The sequence below is a fragment of the Crinia signifera genome, chromosome 11 (genome assembly GCF_055691185.1).
Source record: "Crinia signifera chromosome 11, ASM5569118v1, whole genome shotgun sequence".
Lineage (NCBI taxonomy): Eukaryota > Metazoa > Chordata > Amphibia > Anura > Myobatrachidae > Crinia > Crinia signifera.
In genome coordinates this window covers 124,157,147-124,179,070 of record NC_139227.1, presented here as the reverse complement: position 1 = coordinate 124,179,070, position 21,924 = coordinate 124,157,147, and the positions used below count along the sequence as shown (strand labels likewise).

The following is a 21,924-nucleotide window of genomic DNA, read 5'->3' as shown; positions in this document are numbered from 1 at the left end:
TCACAAAATTGTCGGGGGTGTACGTGAGTGCTGCTTTGGCAGTTGGGAGGGGGCAATGACATGATGGGGGGTGACCAATAATGTTGGGTCTAGGGGCAGCCTGACTCCTAAATTCACCCTAGTGTATGACTCTATTGCCCCGGGCGTCTTTGCATGCAAATGTTTCTTTTATGCTTTTTTTCACACAAGCAACTTCTGCTGATTAAAATGATATGCAGCATGCCTATTTTCAGTGTGTGACTGCGGCTGTATCTGCATTAGAATTGAATATTACAGTGTTTTCCAGGAATCTTATTACTAATTATTAACACTTAGTATCTCACTGGCATGCCGCACTGGGCCTCCCAGCTTATGATAGTTTTTGGGGTGCCGCACCCTGCACCTAGATATAGCGCTAGGGACCCCCAATATACAGAGAAGCCTTGACGTGGCTTGGGGGCATAGCATACACCTGCGCAGGTATATGTAACCAATATCTCTGAATTCGATTATCATGTAGTGTTCCAGATTGGTTACTAACATTACTCAGTGTGCTGAGGGGAAAAATGTCTTGTTTTACTTACCCAGTATTAACCCCTCCCTCATGCACCTGGGTAATGTTACTAAACTAATTGAGCATCTACCACTATCTGTATGAGTGTTTTCCAGGACACCAATGTACCGTAGCATTTCCAGGACACCAATGTACCGTAGCATTTCCAGGACACCAATGTACCGTAGCATTTCCAGGACACCAATGTACCGTAGCATTTCCAGGACACCAATGTACCATAGCATTTCCAGGACACCAATGTACCGTAGCATTTCCAGGACACCAATGTACCATAGCATTTCCAGGACACCAATGTACCATAGCATTTCCAGGACACCACTGTACTGTGACAATTTGAATGCAGATACAGCCACAGTCACACACTGAATAGAGGCATGCTGCATATCATTTTAATCAGTAAAGGCTGCTTGTGTGTCCCTTTGTATGTTAATGGGAAATGTTTTAAAAAAAAAGGCTTGACACTGCCGAGTTGTGACACGGCATGGCACGACTAGAAGGGATGTTTAACACGAAGAGAGGCAAGATGGGCACTGACACATCTTATATTATATGGGTCGTTTGCTTTTTTTTTTCATGACAATTTTTTTGACCTTGGCTCTAGCTCCACCTCTAAGCAGGGCCCCAAACATTACCTGTGGTGGAATATCAGATATTGTATACTATATTGATTGTGAAGTATTTACTATCACAGACACTGGTGATTGCCCATTTGGGTCCTCGTCTATCTTCTCCCTCAATACTGTTCTTTAAAAAACATTTAATGTAAGATATTTTTGGGGTGATAGGAGAGTTTACAACATACCAGGCAGGCAACAAGGACGGCGTCACTGCTGTATCGCTCCTCTGGGCGTCGGCAGAGAGTAACCAGACGCGGGATACCTGTCAAGCAGAACATATTAAACTCCACATGCGCTGAACACGTACAAACTGTGATGATGCTTTAAACTATTTCCGGTTCATTAATACCTTCAAAACTATTTGTAAGGTTTCTCGATGTCCTGCAAATGCCTTATTATTATAGTCATATCCCATTTTGTTGTCATCTGCTCTTCAATACCAGTCCACAAGTATCCTCAACAGGTCATGTTTTAAGGATTTCTGTATGTGGAAGCAGGTGGCATATTTCCTGAGCCAGCAAAATAGATTACCTCAACTGTGCAAGATTAAAGAAATCCAGAAAACATGGCCTGCTGATGTTGACTGGGGTTGGAAACCACTGTTCTGTGCCTATGGCAGGAATTAACAAGCAGCATTCTAGTTGTGGAATGGGAATGATGGCTTCGGACGCTATAGATTTTGGGGGGGGGAGGGGGGACGTACAGTATTTATAAAAATAAGTTGATCAAAAAAGTTAAATTTTAGTGTATAACAGAGGTTTAAGGTGGGCATACATTAGGGTGACTTGTCCCGTCGGAGAAGTCTCCCACAATCCACACTGGAGCCGCCCTGGAAAGTCCTGGGCATCAGAGTCGCAAGCGATATATCGCATGTAGCCCTTTTGCTTGCAATATATTGAATGCGATCCCATCCAAGAGATTGCTTCTGCAGCCGGTGCTGCTTGCAGACTCCGGTGCGATGCTCACGGGACCGAGCGTCGCATCGGACCTGCTGTCATTCCCCTGCGATTTGGGCTCTTTTCATGCGATTGATAGCTGCAGTTGCAGGAAAAAGAGCCCAAATTGCATGAAACACGGCCAGTATATGGGGGCCTTTACTTTCACAGGAAGCCAAGGTGTTCTAGAATGCGCAAATATTCCACCACCTTCTAAGAAGGAAAATAAAGATCCCGCGTATTCTCCGTTAGTGATGCCAGCTCTGCAGTCCGCTGCTCCTACTGGCAATGGGTTATGGTACTAGCACTGTAACACTGGGCCACGGTAACATGTACGTACATTTATGTTTTATGACAGCTTGAGCGATGTCTGGATCCCGGCACAGCCGTGCGAGTGTGACTGCAGACTTCTGGAGGACTCGCTCACAGGCCGAGACTTCCGCTAAACTCCCGGTCTGGGGCTTTTCAGACAGCATAGCGATGAGCATCCCCACCCCTGCGTGACAGCGGAGGAAGCTGTGTTATTGTATTGGATACCCGCAGCCATTAAGTTCTGGAGCAATTAGAAGTGTATTATTTCCTGTGCCAGTCCCACAATATGCCCCCCGATGTTCACATAAATACTGGACAATAAAGATATTAATTGAAAGTTGCCATCAATCGCTAAATTAATTGGATAAGGTAAAATATGGAACAACCCTGGCGCGTGTTAGCATTCATTAAAAACTGCTCCAAACCTTTTCATTTGCATTTTTTTTTAAGTAACCAGATGGCATTTTCCATACTTATACTGGGAAATTTTATCTGCCCGAAATTACAAAACAAAACAAAATTAAAAAGAGTCCTGTGATAATAATGCCACCTTAAGTTGGCAAATTCCCAGAGCCAAATGTGGATCCTCTACCCATCCTTCCTGCCCAGGCCAGTGTGATCAGCTCTGTGTGTCTGATGGACCCAGCCAGTGTGATCAGCTGTGTGTGTCTGATGGACCCGGCCAGTGTGATCAGCTGTGTGAGTCTGATGGACCCGGCCAGTGTGATTAGCTGTGTGTGATGGACCTGGCCAGTGTGATCAGCTGTGTGTGTGTGATGGACCCGGCCAGTGTGATCAGCTGTGTATGAGTCTGATGGACCCGACCAGTGTGATCAGCTGTGTGTTTTTCTGATGGACCCGGCCAGTGTGATCAGCTCTGTGTATCCGATGGACCTGGCCGGTGTGATCAGCTGTGTGAGTCTGATGGACCCGGCCAGTGTGATCAGCTGTGTCTGTCGGATGGACCTGGCCAGTGTGATCAGCTGTGTGTGTGTGATGGACCCGGCCAGTGTGATCAGCTGTGTGTGAGTCTGATGGACCCGGGCAGTGTGATCAGCTGTGTGTGTCTGATGGACCCGGCCAGTGTGATCAGCTGTGTGTGTGTCTGATGGACCCGATCAGTGTGATCAGCTGTGTGTATCCAAAGGACCCGGCCAGTGTGATCAGCTGTGTGTGTGTGTCTGATGGACCCGGCCAGTGTGATCAGCTGTGTGTGTCTGATGGACCCGGCCAGTGTGATCAGCTGTGTGTCTGATGGACCCGGCCAGTGTGATCAGCTGTGTGTGACTGATGGACCCGCCAGTGTGATCAGCTGTGTGTGTGTCCGATGGACCCGGCCAGTGTGATCAGCTGTGTGTGTGTATGATGGACCCGGCCAGTGTGATCAGCTGTGTGTCTGATGGACCCAGCCAGTGTGATCAGCTGTGTGTGTGTGTCTGATGGATCCGGCCAGTGTGATCAGCTGTGTGTGTCTGATGGACCCGGCCAGTGTGATCAGCTGTGTGTGTCTGATGGACCCGGCCAGTGTGATCAGCTGTGTGTGTCCGATGGACCCGACCAGTGTGATCAGCTGTGTGTGTGATGGACCCGGCCAGTGTGATCAGCTGTGTGTGTGTCTGATGGACCCGGCCAGTGTGATGAGCTGTGTGTCCAATGGACCCGGCCAGTGTGATCAGCTGTGTGTGTCTGATGGACCCGGCCAGTGTGATCAGCTGTGTGTGTGTGATGGACCCGGCCAGTGTGATCAGCTCTGTGTGTGTGATGGACCCGGCCAGTGTGATCAGCTGTGTGAGTCTGATGGACCCGGCCAGTGTGATCAGCTGTGTGTCTGTCGGATGGACCTGGCCAGTGTGATCAGCTGTGTGTGATGGACCCGGCCAGTGTGATCAGCTGTGTGTGTCCGATGGACCCGACCAGTGTGATCAGCTGTGTGTGTGATGGACCCGGCCAGTGTGATCAGCTGTGTGTGTCTGATGGATCCGGCCAGTGTGATCAGCTGTGTGTGTCTGATGGACCCGGCCAGTGTGATCAGCTGTGTGTGTCTGATGGACCCGACCAGTGTGATCAGCTGTGTGTGTGATGGACCCGGCCAGTGTGATCAGCTGTGTGTGTGTCTGATGGACCCGGCCAGTGTGATGAGCTGTGTGTCCAATGGACCCGGCCAGTGTGATCAGCTGTGTGTGTCTGATGGACCCGGCCAGTGTGATCAGCTGTGTGTGTGTGATGGACCCAGCCAGTGTGATCAGCTGTGTGTGTGATGGACCTGGCCAGTGTGATCAGCTGTGTGTGTCTGATGGACCCAGCCAGTGTGATCAGCTGTGTGTGTCTGATGGACCCGGCCAGTGTGATCAGCTGTGTGTCTGATGGACCTGGCCAGTGTGATCAGCTGTGTGTGATGGACCCGACCAGTGTGATCAGCTGTGTGTGTCTGATGGACCCGGCCAGTGTGATCAGCTGTGTGTCTGATGGACCCGGCCAGTGTGATCAGCTGTGTGTGTCTGATGGACCCAGCCAGTGTGATCAGCTGTGTGTGTCTGATGGACCCGGCCAGTGTGATCAGCTGTGTGTGTGTGATGGACCCGGCCAGTGTGATCAGCTGTGTGTGTCTGATGGACCCGGCCAGTGTGATCAGCTGTGTGTGTGATGGACCCGGCCAGTGTGATCAGCTGTGTGTGTGTGATGGACCCGGCCAGTGTGACCAGCTGTGTGTGTCCGATAGACCCAGTCAGTGTGATCAGCTGTGTGTGTGATGGACCCGGCCAGTGTGATCAGCTGTGTGTGTGATGGACCCGGCCAGTGTGATCAGCTGTGTGTGTGTGATGGACCCGGCCAGTGTGATCAGCTGTGTGTGTGTCTGATGGACCCGGCCAGTGTGATCAGCTTTGTGCGTCTGATGGACCCGACCAGTGTGATCAGCTGTGTGTTTTTCTGATGGACCCGGCCAGTGTGATCAGCTCTGTGTATCCGATGGACCTGGCCGGTGTGATCAGCTGTGTGAGTCTGATGGACCCGGCCAGTGTGATCAGCTGTGTCTGTCGGATGGACCTGGCCAGTGTGATCAGCTGTGTGTGTGTGATGGACCCGGCCAGTGTGATCAGCTGTGTGTGAGTCTGATGGACCCGGGCAGTGTGATCAGCTGTGTGTGTCTGATGGACCCGGCCAGTGTGATCAGCTGTGTGTGTGTCTGATGGACCCGATCAGTGTGATCAGCTGTGTGTATCCAAAGGACCCGGCCAGTGTGATCAGCTGTGTGTGTGTGTCTGATGGACCCGGCCAGTGTGATCAGCTGTGTGTGTCTGATGGACCCGGCCAGTGTGATCAGCTGTGTGTCTGATGGACCCGGCCAGTGTGATCAGCTGTGTGTGACTGATGGACCCGCCAGTGTGATCAGCTGTGTGTGTGTCCGATGGACCCGGCCAGTGTGATCAGCTGTGTGTGTGTATGATGGACCCGGCCAGTGTGATCAGCTGTGTGTCTGATGGACCCAGCCAGTGTGATCAGCTGTGTGTGTGTGTCTGATGGATCCGGCCAGTGTGATCAGCTGTGTGTGTCTGATGGACCCGGCCAGTGTGATCAGCTGTGTGTGTCTGATGGACCCGGCCAGTGTGATCAGCTGTGTGTGTCCGATGGACCCGACCAGTGTGATCAGCTGTGTGTGTGATGGACCCGGCCAGTGTGATCAGCTGTGTGTGTGTCTGATGGACCCGGCCAGTGTGATGAGCTGTGTGTCCAATGGACCCGGCCAGTGTGATCAGCTGTGTGTGTCTGATGGACCCGGCCAGTGTGATCAGCTCTGTGTGTGTGATGGACCCGGCCAGTGTGATCAGCTCTGTGTGTGTGATGGACCCGGCCAGTGTGATCAGCTGTGTGAGTCTGATGGACCCGGCCAGTGTGATCAGCTGTGTGTCTGTCGGATGGACCTGGCCAGTGTGATCAGCTGTGTGTGATGGACCCGGCCAGTGTGATCAGCTGTGTGTGTCCGATGGACCCGACCAGTGTGATCAGCTGTGTGTGTGATGGACCCGGCCAGTGTGATCAGCTGTGTGTGTCTGATGGATCCGGCCAGTGTGATCAGCTGTGTGTGTCTGATGGACCCGGCCAGTGTGATCAGCTGTGTGTGTCTGATGGACCCGACCAGTGTGATCAGCTGTGTGTGTGATGGACCCGGCCAGTGTGATCAGCTGTGTGTGTGTCTGATGGACCCGGCCAGTGTGATGAGCTGTGTGTCCAATGGACCCGGCCAGTGTGATCAGCTGTGTGTGTCTGATGGACCCGGCCAGTGTGATCAGCTGTGTGTGTGTGATGGACCCAGCCAGTGTGATCAGCTGTGTGTGTGATGGACCTGGCCAGTGTGATCAGCTGTGTGTGTCTGATGGACCCAGCCAGTGTGATCAGCTGTGTGTGTCTGATGGACCCGGCCAGTGTGATCAGCTGTGTGTCTGATGGACCCGGCCAGTGTGATCAGCTGTGTGTGTCTGATGGACCCGGCCAGTGTGATCAGCTGTGTGTGTCTGATGGACCCAGCCAGTGTGATCAGCTGTGTGTGTCTGATGGACCCGGCCAGTGTGATCAGCTGTGTGTGTGTGATGGACCCGGCCAGTGTGATCAGCTGTGTGTGTCTGATGGACCCGGCCAGTGTGATCAGCTGTGTGTGTGATGGACCCGGCCAGTGTGATCAGCTGTGTGTGTGTGATGGACCCGGCCAGTGTGACCAGCTGTGTGTGTCTGATGGACCCGGCCAGTGTGATCAGCTGTGTGTGTGATGGACCCGGCCAGTGTGATCAGCTGTGTGTGTGTGATGGACCCGGCCAGTGTGACCAGCTGTGTGTGTCCGATAGACCCAGTCAGTGTGATCAGCTGTGTGTGTGATGGACCCGGCCAGTGTGATCAGCTGTGTGTGTGATGGACCCGGCCAGTGTGATCAGCTGTGTGTGTGTGATGGACCCGGCCAGTGTGATCAGCTTTGTGCGTCTGATGGACCCGGCCAGTGTGATCAGCTGTGTGCATCTGATGAGGGTGTATATATGCCCTGCGGATGTGTTAGGGTTTTCCAGTATACATATTACTTACTATATTACCTATTTCTGAGTGATAATGACTTTACCTGTATGGTTACTTGTACAGGTAGATTGTCCGGACAGGTGGATGGTGGCGAAGATATGTCCTGTTGTAAATAACGTGCCCTCTTTACTGACGCGGGACCACGCAATGGCTTACCGCCACAGGGACTTTGTGCGTCTACATCCCTTACTGGCCATGGGCCTCCAGAACCCCTGCCCTCAGTGACCCTAGCATACACTGATAAACTTACATAATATGCAAATATTAGAGAACTATTACTGGAATATTTACCATTTTCTTGAAGAATTTCCCAGGCGCTCTGATCCAGAATCGACAAATTGGCTAAAATTGTAACAATCTGTAAAAGTTTAGAAAACCCAGAAATCTACATGTTATCCGATGTGTCACATGGATGCTAAAAATATAACATTGGTTTCTTTCAATTAGATTATAACAGCTAATTATGTATAAACGGATTAACAGCTGAACATTCAGTGATCTGAACGCCGCACAGATTTTTAATGAAAAATTATAGAATATACAGAATTTCCGCACAGTTCCCGTTTGTCATCATTTTCTCTCGCTCAGGAAGTTATTACTAATTTAGGTGGAAAAATAAACAATACAGTAACTCATAGGCCAGTGGTTCCCAAGCTGTGTGCCCTGGCACCCTGGGGTGCCTTGGAGTAGTTGCAGGGGCGCCTACAATTATTTAAGACCAACGTAATATTTTTTTCCTGATTTTCTCAACGAGAAGCTTTTGACCTAGGAGCGCCGTGAATAATTTTTGATCCTCTGGGGTGCCGTGATTAAAAAAAGTTTGGAAACCAGTGCCATAGGCTGTTGTCACACAAACTGTTTTCTATTAACAGGAAAACAACTTGATAAAACTAAAATATGATCAGCAGAAAGGTCTTTATAGTACAGTGGGTATAGATAGTAGTCAAAATTATTATTATTATTATTATTATTATTATTATTATATTATTTATCAAACTTTTTTTCTGTATGTTATTGGAGCTTATGTGCATGTATTCTTAAAAAATAGTCATCTACAGAGAACTTCTATTTTAAGGGTGCAATTCAGTTTGCTTCTTGGGCTCCCACCACTAGAGGGAGCCCGAGATCAGCAATTCAATTGTTCCACCATTCAAGTGTGAGTGCAGCGGAAACTGACATTTTTGCTCACAGCTACCCCAAGGTGGCGGGCAGAAATGTGCGAAAAAGGTCCCGTTTGGACACCCGAAAGGGCTCTTTTTGCATCGCTGGCAGGACTTTTGTGGGCGTCCAAAGTTAATGGGCGCCTGATTGGATCAACAACTGAATTGCTATGATGGGTACCCATTACTTAAAAACCCCAGTTGAATCGCTCCTTAAGAATACAATTACAGCTGTGTATCATAGCAGTGTGTATCTGTGTAAGATAAGATACATAAAATAAATGAAATGGCAGGAGCATTGTATGGGGGAGGAGCTTCTCTATCTGATACAGCTCAATGTATAGACAGGTGTGCTAATAGATAAGGACACGGCCAGCTTCACTGTGAACAGTGTCCATAGGGCTATAGAGATGCCTGAACAGGTTGAAGAAGGTGGAAGTCATTTTTTAATGCACAATTACCGTTGAGCGATGTTACAAAAGGTAAGGATGAAATAAAGTCAGTCTTGTGAACTGTTGGTACTTGTCGCTGATTTGGAAAGTAGTAAGAAGTGTCATTACATACAGTCAGTGCCTGTGTCACTCATAAACAGCATTTAGTGGAACCGAAATCCCGCAAGGTCCCGTCCTAAGTAGATGCATCAGCCTCATTCATTACAGCTGAAAGCCAGTATATGGCTCTCTGATGACTGAAGGTTTTCATCAATATAATCATCAAATTTCAAATGCAAAAAAATATAAATGTGATTGCGAGGTTATCATAAATGTTTCAATTACACAGAACTAATTATAGTGTATACGGTGATGTTACCTTGGAGGAATTGAGATTGAGTAGTGATTTCATTATCTTTTAGGAGTAAAACATGCGGTTTATCAGTAGGAAAAATGTCTCCCCCGTGACTTCATTTATAACTTTATTATAATTTCGTCTTCAGCATCTTCACCAACTTTCGCACAGCTGAAAAAGTGCAGGAACTAAACCTTTAGCGCGGTGACGTCAGGGATCCACGGCGAAGTGTGTGCTAACGGAGAACTCTATGGGAAGTTTCAATGAAATGTGTTTTTTTGAAAGCTCTATTTGGGCTCCAATTAATCTTGGTTGAAAGTACCAGGTATTGAAATGAAACTGCTTTATTCTGCAGGATGCTCAGTATTGAATTCAGCCACGATGTTCCGTACTGGAATTCTGGATCAAGGCCAGAAACAGTCCAGGTTTTTCTTCGCACCTTATAGAGGAAAACTTTAGTGTCCCTTAGATGGCGGATATGTTACACATTGGTCTGACCCGTGAATGTTCACACTGTCTATACATCAGTTACTCAGACTCATTACCCATGATCTGGATATGAAAGAAGTGATGTGTAAAGGCCCATACACACTGGGCGACTTTGAGCTGAAAGTTGCTCAAAACAGCAGGTTTGAGCGGCTTTCAGCTCAAAGTCGCCCAGTGTGTATGGCCCGGCGATGAGCGCTGCTGCGTGCTCCCGCAACATCGCCGCCACTCATCTGCTGGTTATACCATCCTCCCCCCCACCGTCTGCGCCAGGCAGGGGGAAAGCCGCTCAGTGTGTATGCACTGAGCGGCTTTCCCCCAGCGATGAATGCGATCATCGCTGTCCATACATGTTGGGCCATGTCACCCAGCGTGTATGCACCTTAAGTGCACTAAGGGTTTGTAGAAAACTGATCAATGTTCTCAATTATACTTTGTTAGCAAAACAAAAAAACACACAACGGGGCAAAACAATGCTGTACTGCAGATGGGGCAGATGTAAGAGAGAGTTATTCCCCATACACACTAGACGAGATAGTAAAATAAATCATTCAGAGGGTCCTTCTGAGCGATATCTTTTACCATCTCGTCTAGTGTGTACTCTCAATATCATTAACAATGTGCCCAGACAGTTCAGACGATGGACATCCTCATTAATAAATCAGCCAGTATTTACACTGCACAGAAAAAATATAACCCACCCAAATCTAACTCTCTCTGCACATGTTACATCTGCCCCACCTACAGTGCAGCATGGTTTTGACATTTGCGTGCTTTTTTGCTTGGCTATCAAAGTTGAATAAGGCCCAAAAACCCAGCGTAACGCAGAACTGGGCAGGACGATGGCGGAATAAAATATCTGCCAAATTCTGAAAAACCTTGGCTGAAAAACCTGCAGGAATTTTTTTTTTTTGCTGAACATGAAAGTAACAGAGGAGTAACAGCAGAGGATTCTGATGGCTCCCTAATGTCGGCTGCATGTCGCCGACATGCATGCACAACGTGTGTCGGCAACAACAAGTCTATATTGTGCACGTGTAGTAGTGTATACAGAGGTCAGCCCTTACGTCAACGATTTTTAGGGACATTTATCGTCCATATAGGAATGATAATAGAGTAGTGTGTACGCCGTCAGGGCAGCCGAGAGGAATGCCGGGCCCCGGTAAAATTTTGGGGGGCGTGACCTAAGTGTGGGAGGTGTGGCCACCTCCCGCGCTTATGCCATGACCCCAACATGTTTATAGGGGGGGTGAAAGAAAACTCTAAACTCAGCAGCACACACCTACACCATGGGTGGTATTCAATGAGGCTGATTCGCCAGGTTTTTATGGCGATTTTGTGCTGTAAGGCAAATTATTTACTAAAACGGTGAATCACCCTATTCAATGACCAGATGGCGAATACATTTCAAGTTTTTTTTCGCCATGATTCACCAAGTAGCAATTGCTATCTTTTTATGGTGAAGTGGAAGGTGAACTTTTAAAATAAAGTGTTTTGTTTTTTACATTTGGTGTCAAAAAATCAGGAATTTTATTCTGAGGAGGGGCATGCTATTTTTATTCATGTGCTGTAAGCACATGAATATATATTTAATTTAAAAAAAATATATATATATATATATTTTTTTTTTTACACAGACCAGCCAGCAGGGGGCCGGAGCCGAGCCGCTCATTAGATATTCATATATTCACTGCACCCGATCATTACATAAGCATGATCGGGTGTAGTGAATATACCCGGTCCCCTGCTGGCACCCCCGGGGGGCTGCCTGGCATCCGGGGAGCCCACCTCCCCCCCGCAAACGTTCTGGGGCAGGCAGGGAGACTTCCATCTCCCTGCCTGCCGCCGTCCTCGGGCTCCCTGCGGCATCGCCGCAGGAGTTAAGATTCGCCAGTCAGGGGCAGCGAGCCCCTGACTCGTTGAATACTGGAGCCGGCGAGGCTCCGGAACGCAGCGAGCAGTGGTGAATGTGCAGCGAATCCTAAACAGGATTCGCTGCACATCGCCAAAATGCTCATTGAATACTGCCCCATGTGTTGTGCTGACAGTAGGCTCAGCATGAGCTCACACCAGTGGCGAAGCTTGCTTTGCGGCGCCCCCCCGCCGGCCTCCCTCCCCCCCTCCCTTGGCCGCCCGTGCCCCCCCATCACCGCAGGCTTACCTGTCTGCGCTGCAGCGCGTCCCGGCTCCCCTCCTGGCTTCAATTAATTCTATGCAGACGGACCACGATAAAATGGCCGCCGCCATCCGCAGACAGTTTCAGAGAACTGTCTGCTTTATGGGGCGGCCATTTTATCGTGGTCCGTCGCGCAGAGCCGGGACGCGCAGACAGGTAAGCCTGCGGGGGATGGGGGGCGGGGGCATTACTATAGCACCACAGCCCCCCCGGCGCCCCCACATGCACTGCGGCCCCCCGCGACCGCGGGGGCTGCGGTGCTATAGTTACGCCCCTGGCTCACACGCTGTCAGGGAGACACTCATGCTGAGACTGCTATCAGCACAGCACATGCTGTAGAGGTGTGTGCTGCTGCTGCCCGGGATGGATGAAGGGGGAAGGGAGGGGTCGGACCAGTGTCCCTGCTGGGCCCCTCCAGCAAGCCCGGGTAATTAGTACCCACTCCCCCTCCCCTTCTCGGCTGCCCTGAACGCCGTACATCGATTCTCCCGCGGGTTGCACTGAACAGATACATAAGCAATTTGACCATAGCTTACCTGATCTCGCGCATAACAGGAATTAACCCTTTGTTTGTCCGAGCAAGCGTTCAGTAGGATTTTCACGGCTTCCATCTGAAGGAGCATCTCACAGGCGAGAGTGTCCAGGAAGGTTATATTGGCTAATGCAGCGGATGCCAGCAAGCAGACCTCACCGGTGGACGCCTCACTACACAACTCTACATAGAGAGAGACGTCACATTAATACCTCATATTACAGCTCGCAAAGACCCACAGCATTGGGCAGGGTTCCCCTGAACAGCACATTCTCCAGGTGGAGTTTTACACAACTCTAGATTGCTCTGCATAGATATATACAGTAGGCCTAGTCCAGCAGTTACCAATAACTCAATTAATTTTGACTCAAATCAGTCAGTTATTCACAATCGCATTAATATAGCATAATATCTAGCTACAAAACACGTAAGACTAGGGGCCTTATTCTGGTTCACTCTTTCTGACAAAATCCTTCTTAGATGGACAAAACCATGTGCACTGCAGGGGGGCAGATGTAAAATGTGCAGAGAGAATTAGATTTGGGTGAGTTATTTTGTTTCTGTGCAGGGAAAATACTGACTGCTTTATTTTTCCACTGCAATATAGATCTCACTTTGAAGTAGAATCCGAATAACTCACCTAATAGCTGCTTGTTGTTGCTGCAGTCGATCGCGGTAGCGCAGCTTCTAGTTCAAAGTTCCTCCTGGCTCTCCTCTGCGGTAGCGCAGCTTCCTGCTGCTGCTGGCCGGCTGCAGCTCACTACCGCCCTCCAGTGGCCAGCGCCCTAGGCAAATGCCTATACTCACCTAGTGGTGGCGCCAGCCCTGGTTATACTTGGTGTCACAGAATGTCCCATTTGGTTCCCCTAATACTACTAGTGCTTGGCTAGCCAGATACCCCAGGAGAGAAGGATGGACCCCAGGCTAGTCAGGCTGAGCTTATGGCACACAGCTAGCACTCTAGTGTGCAGGAATATGCCATTGGCTCTGGGGGACATGCAGCGAGGTAGGGCCTGTGAGCCTGTGAGGTGGACTTGAAGTCATGTAATGTTAGTAAATGAGGCAATGACACCTACTCAGCAGAGCAGTAACAATCTCTTCCATGTTCTCCAGGAAGCTGCTGAGATGTTGGGTGAAGGTCAGGTGAGGAGATGTGATCTGCGCTATAACAGCCGCTACTTCAGCTTTCGTGGCCTCAGACTGAGCCTCATCGGTGAGAATTTCTGTTAAGCACAATATCCCGTCAACCTTAAACAACCAAACAGAACACTGCATTAGGGGTTAATGACACAACGCGAGGTTACTGGACACACGGGGCATCCTGTATGTTATTTATATTATATGTCGTTCTCACATCAAACTACAGACACAGATAAACACACACACACACACTTCGGGCTCGGTGGTTAGCTGCACTTGCCACCAGGGCCGGCTCTACCATTAGGCAGCTGCCTAGGGCGCTGGGATTTGGGGGGGCGCCACCAATTCTGCCTATCATAAAATCAAGGATGTCTATGAGGATCCTTGTTGTACTTAATTCAGATGATGGCTGTGGAACTTCTAAGGCCTGGTCTCCATACTTTCCCTTGGGGCATACTTTCCTATTTTGCTGCCCTCTCCTGGGGGGCCTCCAAGGAACGTGCGCACCTTCCCAGGGGGCTCGGAGGACCGCCCGATTTTTGGGAGCATCTATTCCGGATCGTTAAGCAAGTATGCCTTAAAGGGTTGAAAAGTGGGTATTGGCAGTATAGAAGGAAGGGGGGGGGGGTACAGTAGGTTGATGTTTTGCCTAGGGTGCTGAGAAGCTTTACACTGGCCCTGCTTGCCACACTTTATAAAATCAACTCCACGCCGACGTGGATAGTGGGGGTATGAACAGGTTGGGTGGACACATACCACTTCCGCGCGCCACCCTTTGGGCTGGCGTGGATAGTGGGGATTTGAAATGGAGGCATTTGCCAGTATGTAACATGGGGCACTGGCAAATGTTTCCTTTATTGTGCATGAGACGCACTTGCCCACCGCACCCCCCTCTCCCCTTTGTGCAGGAGACACACGCGCTACCGAACCCCTAACCCTGTCCGTCTCCCTGAAGTAGACATGGGCAGGGTTGCCGTACCCTGCCGCAAGAATTACTGAGACGCACAAGCATCTGAGATGATCGTGTCTCAGACAGCCGGAGCGCCTCTCCGCCGACGCTCGCATGATCGCCTCTCCGCCAGCATCGGGGATCTGGCGGTTACCGGCGCTGTGTGAGAGGCGCTCACTAGGCTAGCCAGGGACGCCGGGGACAGTACAGTGACTACGCTGCCTGACGGGGACACTATGCTGACTACACTAGGCAGCCGTTGGGCTACGCTGACAACGTAGTGTAACCTGCCGCCGTGAAACTACACAAGTACCAATAAATCTATCCGCACTACATGTCACTACAAGTGGATTTTAAGTCAAGAGTCTTATATGGGGCAGCATGGACGGTGTAATGGTTGGCGTTACTGCCTCACAGCAATGAGGTCATGGGTTAGTTTCCCACCTAACTGTGTGGAGTTTGTATATTCTGCCTGTGCCTGGGTCTTCTACAAAAGACACATGAAGTTACTGATATAAGAAACTTCCCTGTGTCAGATAATCTCCTCTGTGACTCATCTGATGTAATTGGATGAAAGCTGTAACCAATCACTTTTCACAACACAAATCCTGTGGTTGGAACGTCAACAATTATTGAATCAGTTAAATGAACATTTAACCGCTAGGTCTCTCTAAGGTCAAACATTCTATTTCTACTTATTCTTATATTTTACTGTTGAAAATCGCCTGGATATGGCTTCATTTTTTTTTATTCCAGGTTTCATTTGGATTATTGTCCACATCCCCCTGAATTAAAAAAATAAATAAAATCTAATTAATAACCATTTAATTGATTCATTAGTCATGGTTGTTTTGTTTTTAATTATGTCAAGATTAATTATCGTTAGCTTGCTAAGAGATTCTGAATCAATCTGACTGCTATTCCATGTGGGATTCTAAAATGTTATTCTCAAGTTCACTTTCCTTACTACCATTGCAAGCTGTAAAGGCTCCTTTCCATGTGCTGCGGAATCAGTGCCATCTGACGCCCTCTAGAGCTGAGGAGAGGGATTGCAGCTCAAACCATCGCCTGTAATAAGATGCTTAGCTAGTGGGTCCGGGATGGGAGGAAATAGTACATTTATGTCTTCTTCTAACCAGATGTGACAATTATCAAAATAGAAAATCTTTTTTGTCAATCTTGGCATTTGTGCCCAGGTGAAAACAGAACTGGATAAAGAACATTTGCACTGATCACAGAAGGTTAAAGGCACATATACACAGAGCAATCATCAAGAAGGCAAGGAAGTTAAGGTGCATACATACTGTACTATTTTTTTTATCAATATCGTTCAATTTGGCCCTTCTGAACGATATTGGTCAAAATATCTTTCAGTGTGTATACTACGAATGACGACCAATGATGTGCATACCCGCCAGACGTATATGAAGGTTGTTCATCGACTGTGCAGGCAGCTCAATTTGGATATCTTTTGAACAAAGCCTATAGACTATAGATAGATCTTTTGTCTTTCATCAAATTGTTCAGTGTGTATGCATCACATATTTTTGTCCAGGACACTGGGAAAGTTCAAGGGAAATTGGTCATCAATGTCTTCAGTGCATACATCATACAGTGTGTATGCACCTTTACAGAAGAGCGGGGTAAATCTTAGAGGTACAGCAGGCTTAAGATAAAGTAAACAGGGCAGATGTGAGGTGCTGCCTGAGAAGAAGCAGAGATAGTGGGAAGGAATGTGGATAGAGAGGAGGTTAGAAATAGAGTTGACAAGGATCTGTTTAATACTTTATATGTGAGGAGTTTCAAATGGATTCTTGGGGCGTTTGGGAGCCAATGAAGCATGTTTAGACATCGGGAGGAAAATGAGATGAATATCAGCAGAGGATGCGTTGAAGTGGATACAGGCCAGAGAAGAGGAGGTCACAATGGTCTCCATGAAAAATAATTAGTGGCGCGGGAGGGGGAAGAGTCATATACTGGCGACAATGGAACCAAGAAGAGGAGGACACCGAGGTAAAGAACTGAAAGGGCTGAGAGGGTGATGTTATTAACAGAGAAAGAGAGGAGGTCAGGTTGAGGAACCCTGAAATGTAGGTAGACAATGAGATTGACTTGTAAAGAGTTTGGGGGCATCAAGGAGATGAAAGACATGCAGTCAGAGATATAAGAGGATGGAGGGAGAGGGGGATAGGTACACTTAAAGAACATTACACTTAAGTTGGCCATACACCTAAAAATGTATTGTCTGATCTGGCTGGTTGGAACAAAAATCTGGTAACGTATGGGAGAAAATGAGAGTTGACTATTTGCTTCAAAATGCGTTTCTGAGGACAGGTCACTGACTTTGGTGAAGGAATTTCAATGGAGTGGTAGAGATGGAAATGAGATTGAATCAAGACAAGAATGGAGCGGGATTGTAGACATTACTCTCAAAGAGGTTGAGGCATAGGGAGAAGAGAGAGAAGATGATATTTATAAATAGAGTCAGTGCTAAGTTGTGGTTTCTTAGGTATGGGCAAGGTAAAGACACGTTTGTTATTAAATATATTTTTTCATCATTGTGAACTGTCTTGTGTATATTATTCTGCCAGCGCTGCCATACCCACCTTTATGTATGCACTTGTAGGGGACTGAATACCCCTGCCAGCTGCTGTTAATTGCGTACCACGCATTACCCTTTTCAAGGTAAAGACATGTTTGAAGGAAGTGGAAGAGGGGACTGAGTAGGAAGTAGATTTTATTATATAGATTGGTCTGCATGTGACAGGTAACTGTCTTGGACAAATGTGACAGCATGTAAAATAATAATAATTAGAATAATAATAATAACAATAATAATAATGCAATAGTAATAAAATATTCCACCAAAACACAGAACTTCGCATTTATCAAAATATGTTATAAGTATTAGGTTGGGTATGTCTGTGGAAACGGCCGGAAATGGCCGTGGATCGGCGAGATCTCGGCAAAACGGGCCTGACTGCTTTTACACTCGGGTCCGTTCTGTTGAGATGCCGCTTCAATGCTGTTGGGAAAGATAACCACCGTGGGAATTGAATACCGGCCTAAGTCTGTTGTGGTTTTGACATTTACTCCTTAAATATGATGAAATTAAAGATAAAATTGCTAATAAATAAATTGCTAATAAATAAAGTATTTCAGATTTTTTTTGTACAGGTTGAGTATCCCTTATTCAAAATGCTCGGGACCAAGATAAGTTTTGGATAATATATTTAATGAGGTATCTTGAGGTATCTTGCATTTATGTTGTATAAACTAGAGATGTGCGGGCTCGGATTCCTCAGATCCGAGCCAGCACGGACATCATCAATCCGGGCCCGGATACGAGCAGCGCTCGGTGCTTCCCGCCTGACTCGAATCCGGGGGCACGGGCAAAACGTCATCACCCGGCGTCGGATTCTCGCGAGATCACGGAACCCTTAAATTCCGCAACCTCGCGCCGCCATCTTCACTCCAATCTCGGAGAAGGGTAGGGAAGGGTGTGCTGCTGCTGTGTGTGGTCTCTGCTGGGGCCTGTGCTGCTGTGTACTGTGTCTCTGCTCAGTCAAGACATCACCATTGCAAGGATGACTGGTGCTGTGTTCTGTCTCTCCTTTGTGCTGGGGCCTGCCTCTGCTGAGTCTGCTCCTGTATAGTCAGTCACAGTGTGATAGTCCACTGGTGCTGCTAGTGCCACTGCCTGCCCTGCACTGCCTAGTGTCTGCTGCAGTCTGCTCTCTGCTGTTGCCACTGGCTAGTGCCTACCAGTACCTGTTGCAGTATATAATTCCAGTGTGCTGTTGCCCCTGGCTACCAGTACCTATCACAGTATATAATTCCAGTGTGCTGTTGCCCCTGGCTACCAGTACCTATCACAGTATATAATTCCAGTTTGCTGTTGCCACTGGCAGTGGCTACCAGTATTTTATTTATTGCAGTATATAATTCTAGTCTGCTGTTGCCACTGGCTACCAGTATTTATCGCAGTATATAATTCCAGTCTGCTGTTGCCGCTGGCTACCAGTATTATTTATCACAGTATATAAAAATCCAGTCTGCTGTTTCAACTGGCTACCAGTATTTATTGCAGTATATAATTCCAGTCTGTTGCCACTGGCTACCAGTATTTATTGCAGTATATAATTCCAATCTGCTGTTTCCACTGGCTACCAGTACTATCAGCACATGTGTGCTGTATTTGTCCAGGGGTGCCCCCATGTGTCCTGTATCAGTCCTGGGGTGCCCGCATGTGTGCCGTATAATTCCAGGGGTGCCCCATGTGTCCCATATCAGACCAGGGGAGCTGCCCTTTTTTTTAATGAAAATAAAATTAAGGTGTTTTTTTTTTTTTTACTGCAAGGGCTGTTAAATGCGCTGTAGTCCAGGGGTGAGCCAAGAGTGCTGTATAATTCATGGGGTGTTGCTAAGTAAGGTGTGCTGCTCTTTTTTATAATTAAAAGAATACACATTTTTATTTTTACTGCAGGAATTTGTCTGCCGCATAATTCCATGCCTGCCGCCATGTGTGCCGTAACAGTCCAGGGGTGCCGCCATCTGTGCCGTATAATTCCATGTGTGCTGTATCAGGTCAGGGGTGCCACCATCTGTGCCGTATAATTCCTGGGGTAAGCCAAGTCTGCCGTATAATTCATGGGGTGCTGCCAAGTGTGCTGTATTAGTCCAGGGGTGATGCTAAGCGTGCCATATCAGTCCAGGGGTGATGCTAGGTGTGCCGTATCAGACTAGGGGGGATGCTAAGTGTGCCATATCAGTCCAGGGGTGATGCTAAATGTGCCGTATCAGTCCAGGGGTGATGCTACCTGTGCCATATCAGTCCAGGGGTGATGCTAGGTGTGCCGTATCAGACTAGGGGGGATGCTAAGTGTGCCATATCAGTCCAGGGGTGATGCTAGGTGTGCCGTATCAGTCCAGGGGTGATGCTACCTGTGCCATATCAGTCCAGGGGTAATTCTAGGTGTGCAGTATCAGCCTAGAGGGGATGCTAAGTGTGCAATATCAGTCTAGTGTTTGTGCCGCACACTTGTGTGGCTTAGCATAGTTATCCAGCTACCTCGGTGCAACCTTTTGCCCTAAAAACAATATTGTAAGGTGTGAGCTGTTCAGAATAGACTGTAAATGAGTGGAAATGAATGTTATTGAGGTTAATATAGCGTAGGAGCAAAAAAACAACAAAATTCTGCGATTTTAGCAGTTTTTATGCTTTTTTAACAAAATAATCAGAACCCAAAACCCAAGAAATCCAAACACAAAACACTTAGGAGGTGTTTTGGCAAAACCCATTAGAACCCAAAACCTCAAGGTAATCAGAACCCAAAACCCGAAAAGTGGCCGGTGCACATCTCTAGTATAAACACATCAACCACATGAAATACAAACAAATATATTTTATTTGTTTAAAAAACAAGGTTTCAAAATGTAAAACAAAGTTTGTGTACAATCTCAGGCACTGAATTTGAATGCCAAGCAATCATGTCCTTGCACATATTTAGTGCCATTTAGATATCATGTCCCCAGTAGTGCTGTTACAAATGTCCCCAGTAAGTTTTTAGCAAAAACATATATATATATATATATATATATATATATATATTTATTTTTTTCACTTTCTGGAATGTATGGTTTTCGGAATAATTCGGATAAGGGATACTCAACCTGTATATCCTACAGCATGGATATATTTTATTTCCTCATTATCTGTTCAGTGGAAATGTAATAAAAAAAAATATTATCTACATTTTGCTAACAATCGATTTCTGCATCTCCCATGGCAGGTTGTACATTCACAATTGCAAATACAATATATGGGAATCTCATAGATTAATTTTTTGGGATTGTCTTGAATCCTTTTGAGTACAGATGTGCAAAAAATGCATGTTTCTTTTGTTGTACAGTTTTGTGTTTTTGTTTTAAGAACTGCAACTATACAATCATATACTATAGCTCTCGTATATGTAGGATTAATTTTAAAAAATTTAAATACTTGTAAATAAAAATAAGAAAAGCAATTCCCCCAGGGTTTTAAAAATCTGTAATATTTTTAAATCAATACTTAAATTTACTAATATATATATATATATATATATATATATATATATATATATATATATATATATATATAATTACCACCAGCAATTTGTCAATGTTCACCAGAATAAAAAAGAAATGAGACACATTTTATTATATTTTTATGAAGCTGTTTTACGGTATTTTTACAGTTCATCACATTAAAAAAAAATATATAATAAATAAAGATTGTGGTACTAATTTGTTAATATCCATGCAGCTCTTCTTGTTATCTGACAGATACAAATATGTCAATCAAGAAAAGCAGAGAGGAAATAAATAACACACATTATACCCAACGCCTCAGGGGGTTGAATGCGCTAAAATTTGAGGATGTTTGTTTAACACCTTGCAGTTTGGAAGAGGAACGGTGTTCAGAATCTACACTGGTTAGAAAGAAAAAAAATAACTGCTGTATGTGGCATAAATAAAAAAAATATATATATATATATATATATACACACACCGTTAAAAAAAAGTGAAACTGTATAGTTAAAAACTGATAACTTCAATAAATTAAAAACAAAAAAAAATATTTTATAAAACAACTTTGTATAATCATAGTTATTGGTTTTCAGAAATATTATATTTTGCTAGATTCTATTTAAATACACAGGACTCTGCTGAGTTTAATTGTGCATCTCAGTGTCTTTATTATAATCAAAGTAGTTTCATTTACAAAGCTGGCAAATTACTGAGGTGTCTAAATAATTCATGGGGCCCGGCGTATGGAACGTCCCTTGATTTAATTAAAAAAACAGCAAAGCCAGACCGAGCAAAACTGGCTGAGGAGCTGTCAATTTATATAATAATAATGACAAATTGCCTGACGGAAACCTGGTACTTTAAAAACAAGGCCAAACATACCGAAGAGCTGGATTTGTATTTACCCTGGGGTCCTAGGCCACATAAAACGGACAGGGACAGATTTGTGTGTGGAAGGCAATTCATTCCATCCTGAAGAGACTGAACCCAGAAAATAAAAGTCACGCCACGTTGACAGTTAAATAAATAATAAATTTGACTATGGTCACTGGTAAATAAATCCAGGCCTCTAGTCCAGGCGCCTCCATTACTGGGAATATACTTCTAACACATTTGGTGAGATTGCATTTTTTCAGAATATTTTTGGA

General features: G+C 46.5%; 1 protein-coding gene across 3 annotated transcripts in view; it reads right to left on the bottom strand.

Annotated features, from left to right (window-relative positions):
- INSC (INSC spindle orientation adaptor protein) overlaps positions 1-21,924 on the bottom strand; it is a 155,422-nt gene that overhangs the window by 1,437 nt on the left and 132,061 nt on the right. For all 3 annotated transcript variants that reach the window (XM_083164669.1, XM_083164670.1, XM_083164668.1), the window contains exons 8-12: positions 13,695-13,866; positions 12,623-12,801; positions 7,770-7,836; positions 2,446-2,601; positions 1,356-1,432 (exon numbers count right to left, since the gene is read on the bottom strand). In XM_083164669.1, coding sequence (XP_083020795.1) covers positions 1,356-1,432; positions 2,446-2,601; positions 7,770-7,836; positions 12,623-12,801; positions 13,695-13,866 — 651 coding nt within the window. The remainder of the gene's footprint in view (positions 1-1,355; positions 1,433-2,445; positions 2,602-7,769; positions 7,837-12,622; positions 12,802-13,694; positions 13,867-21,924) is intronic.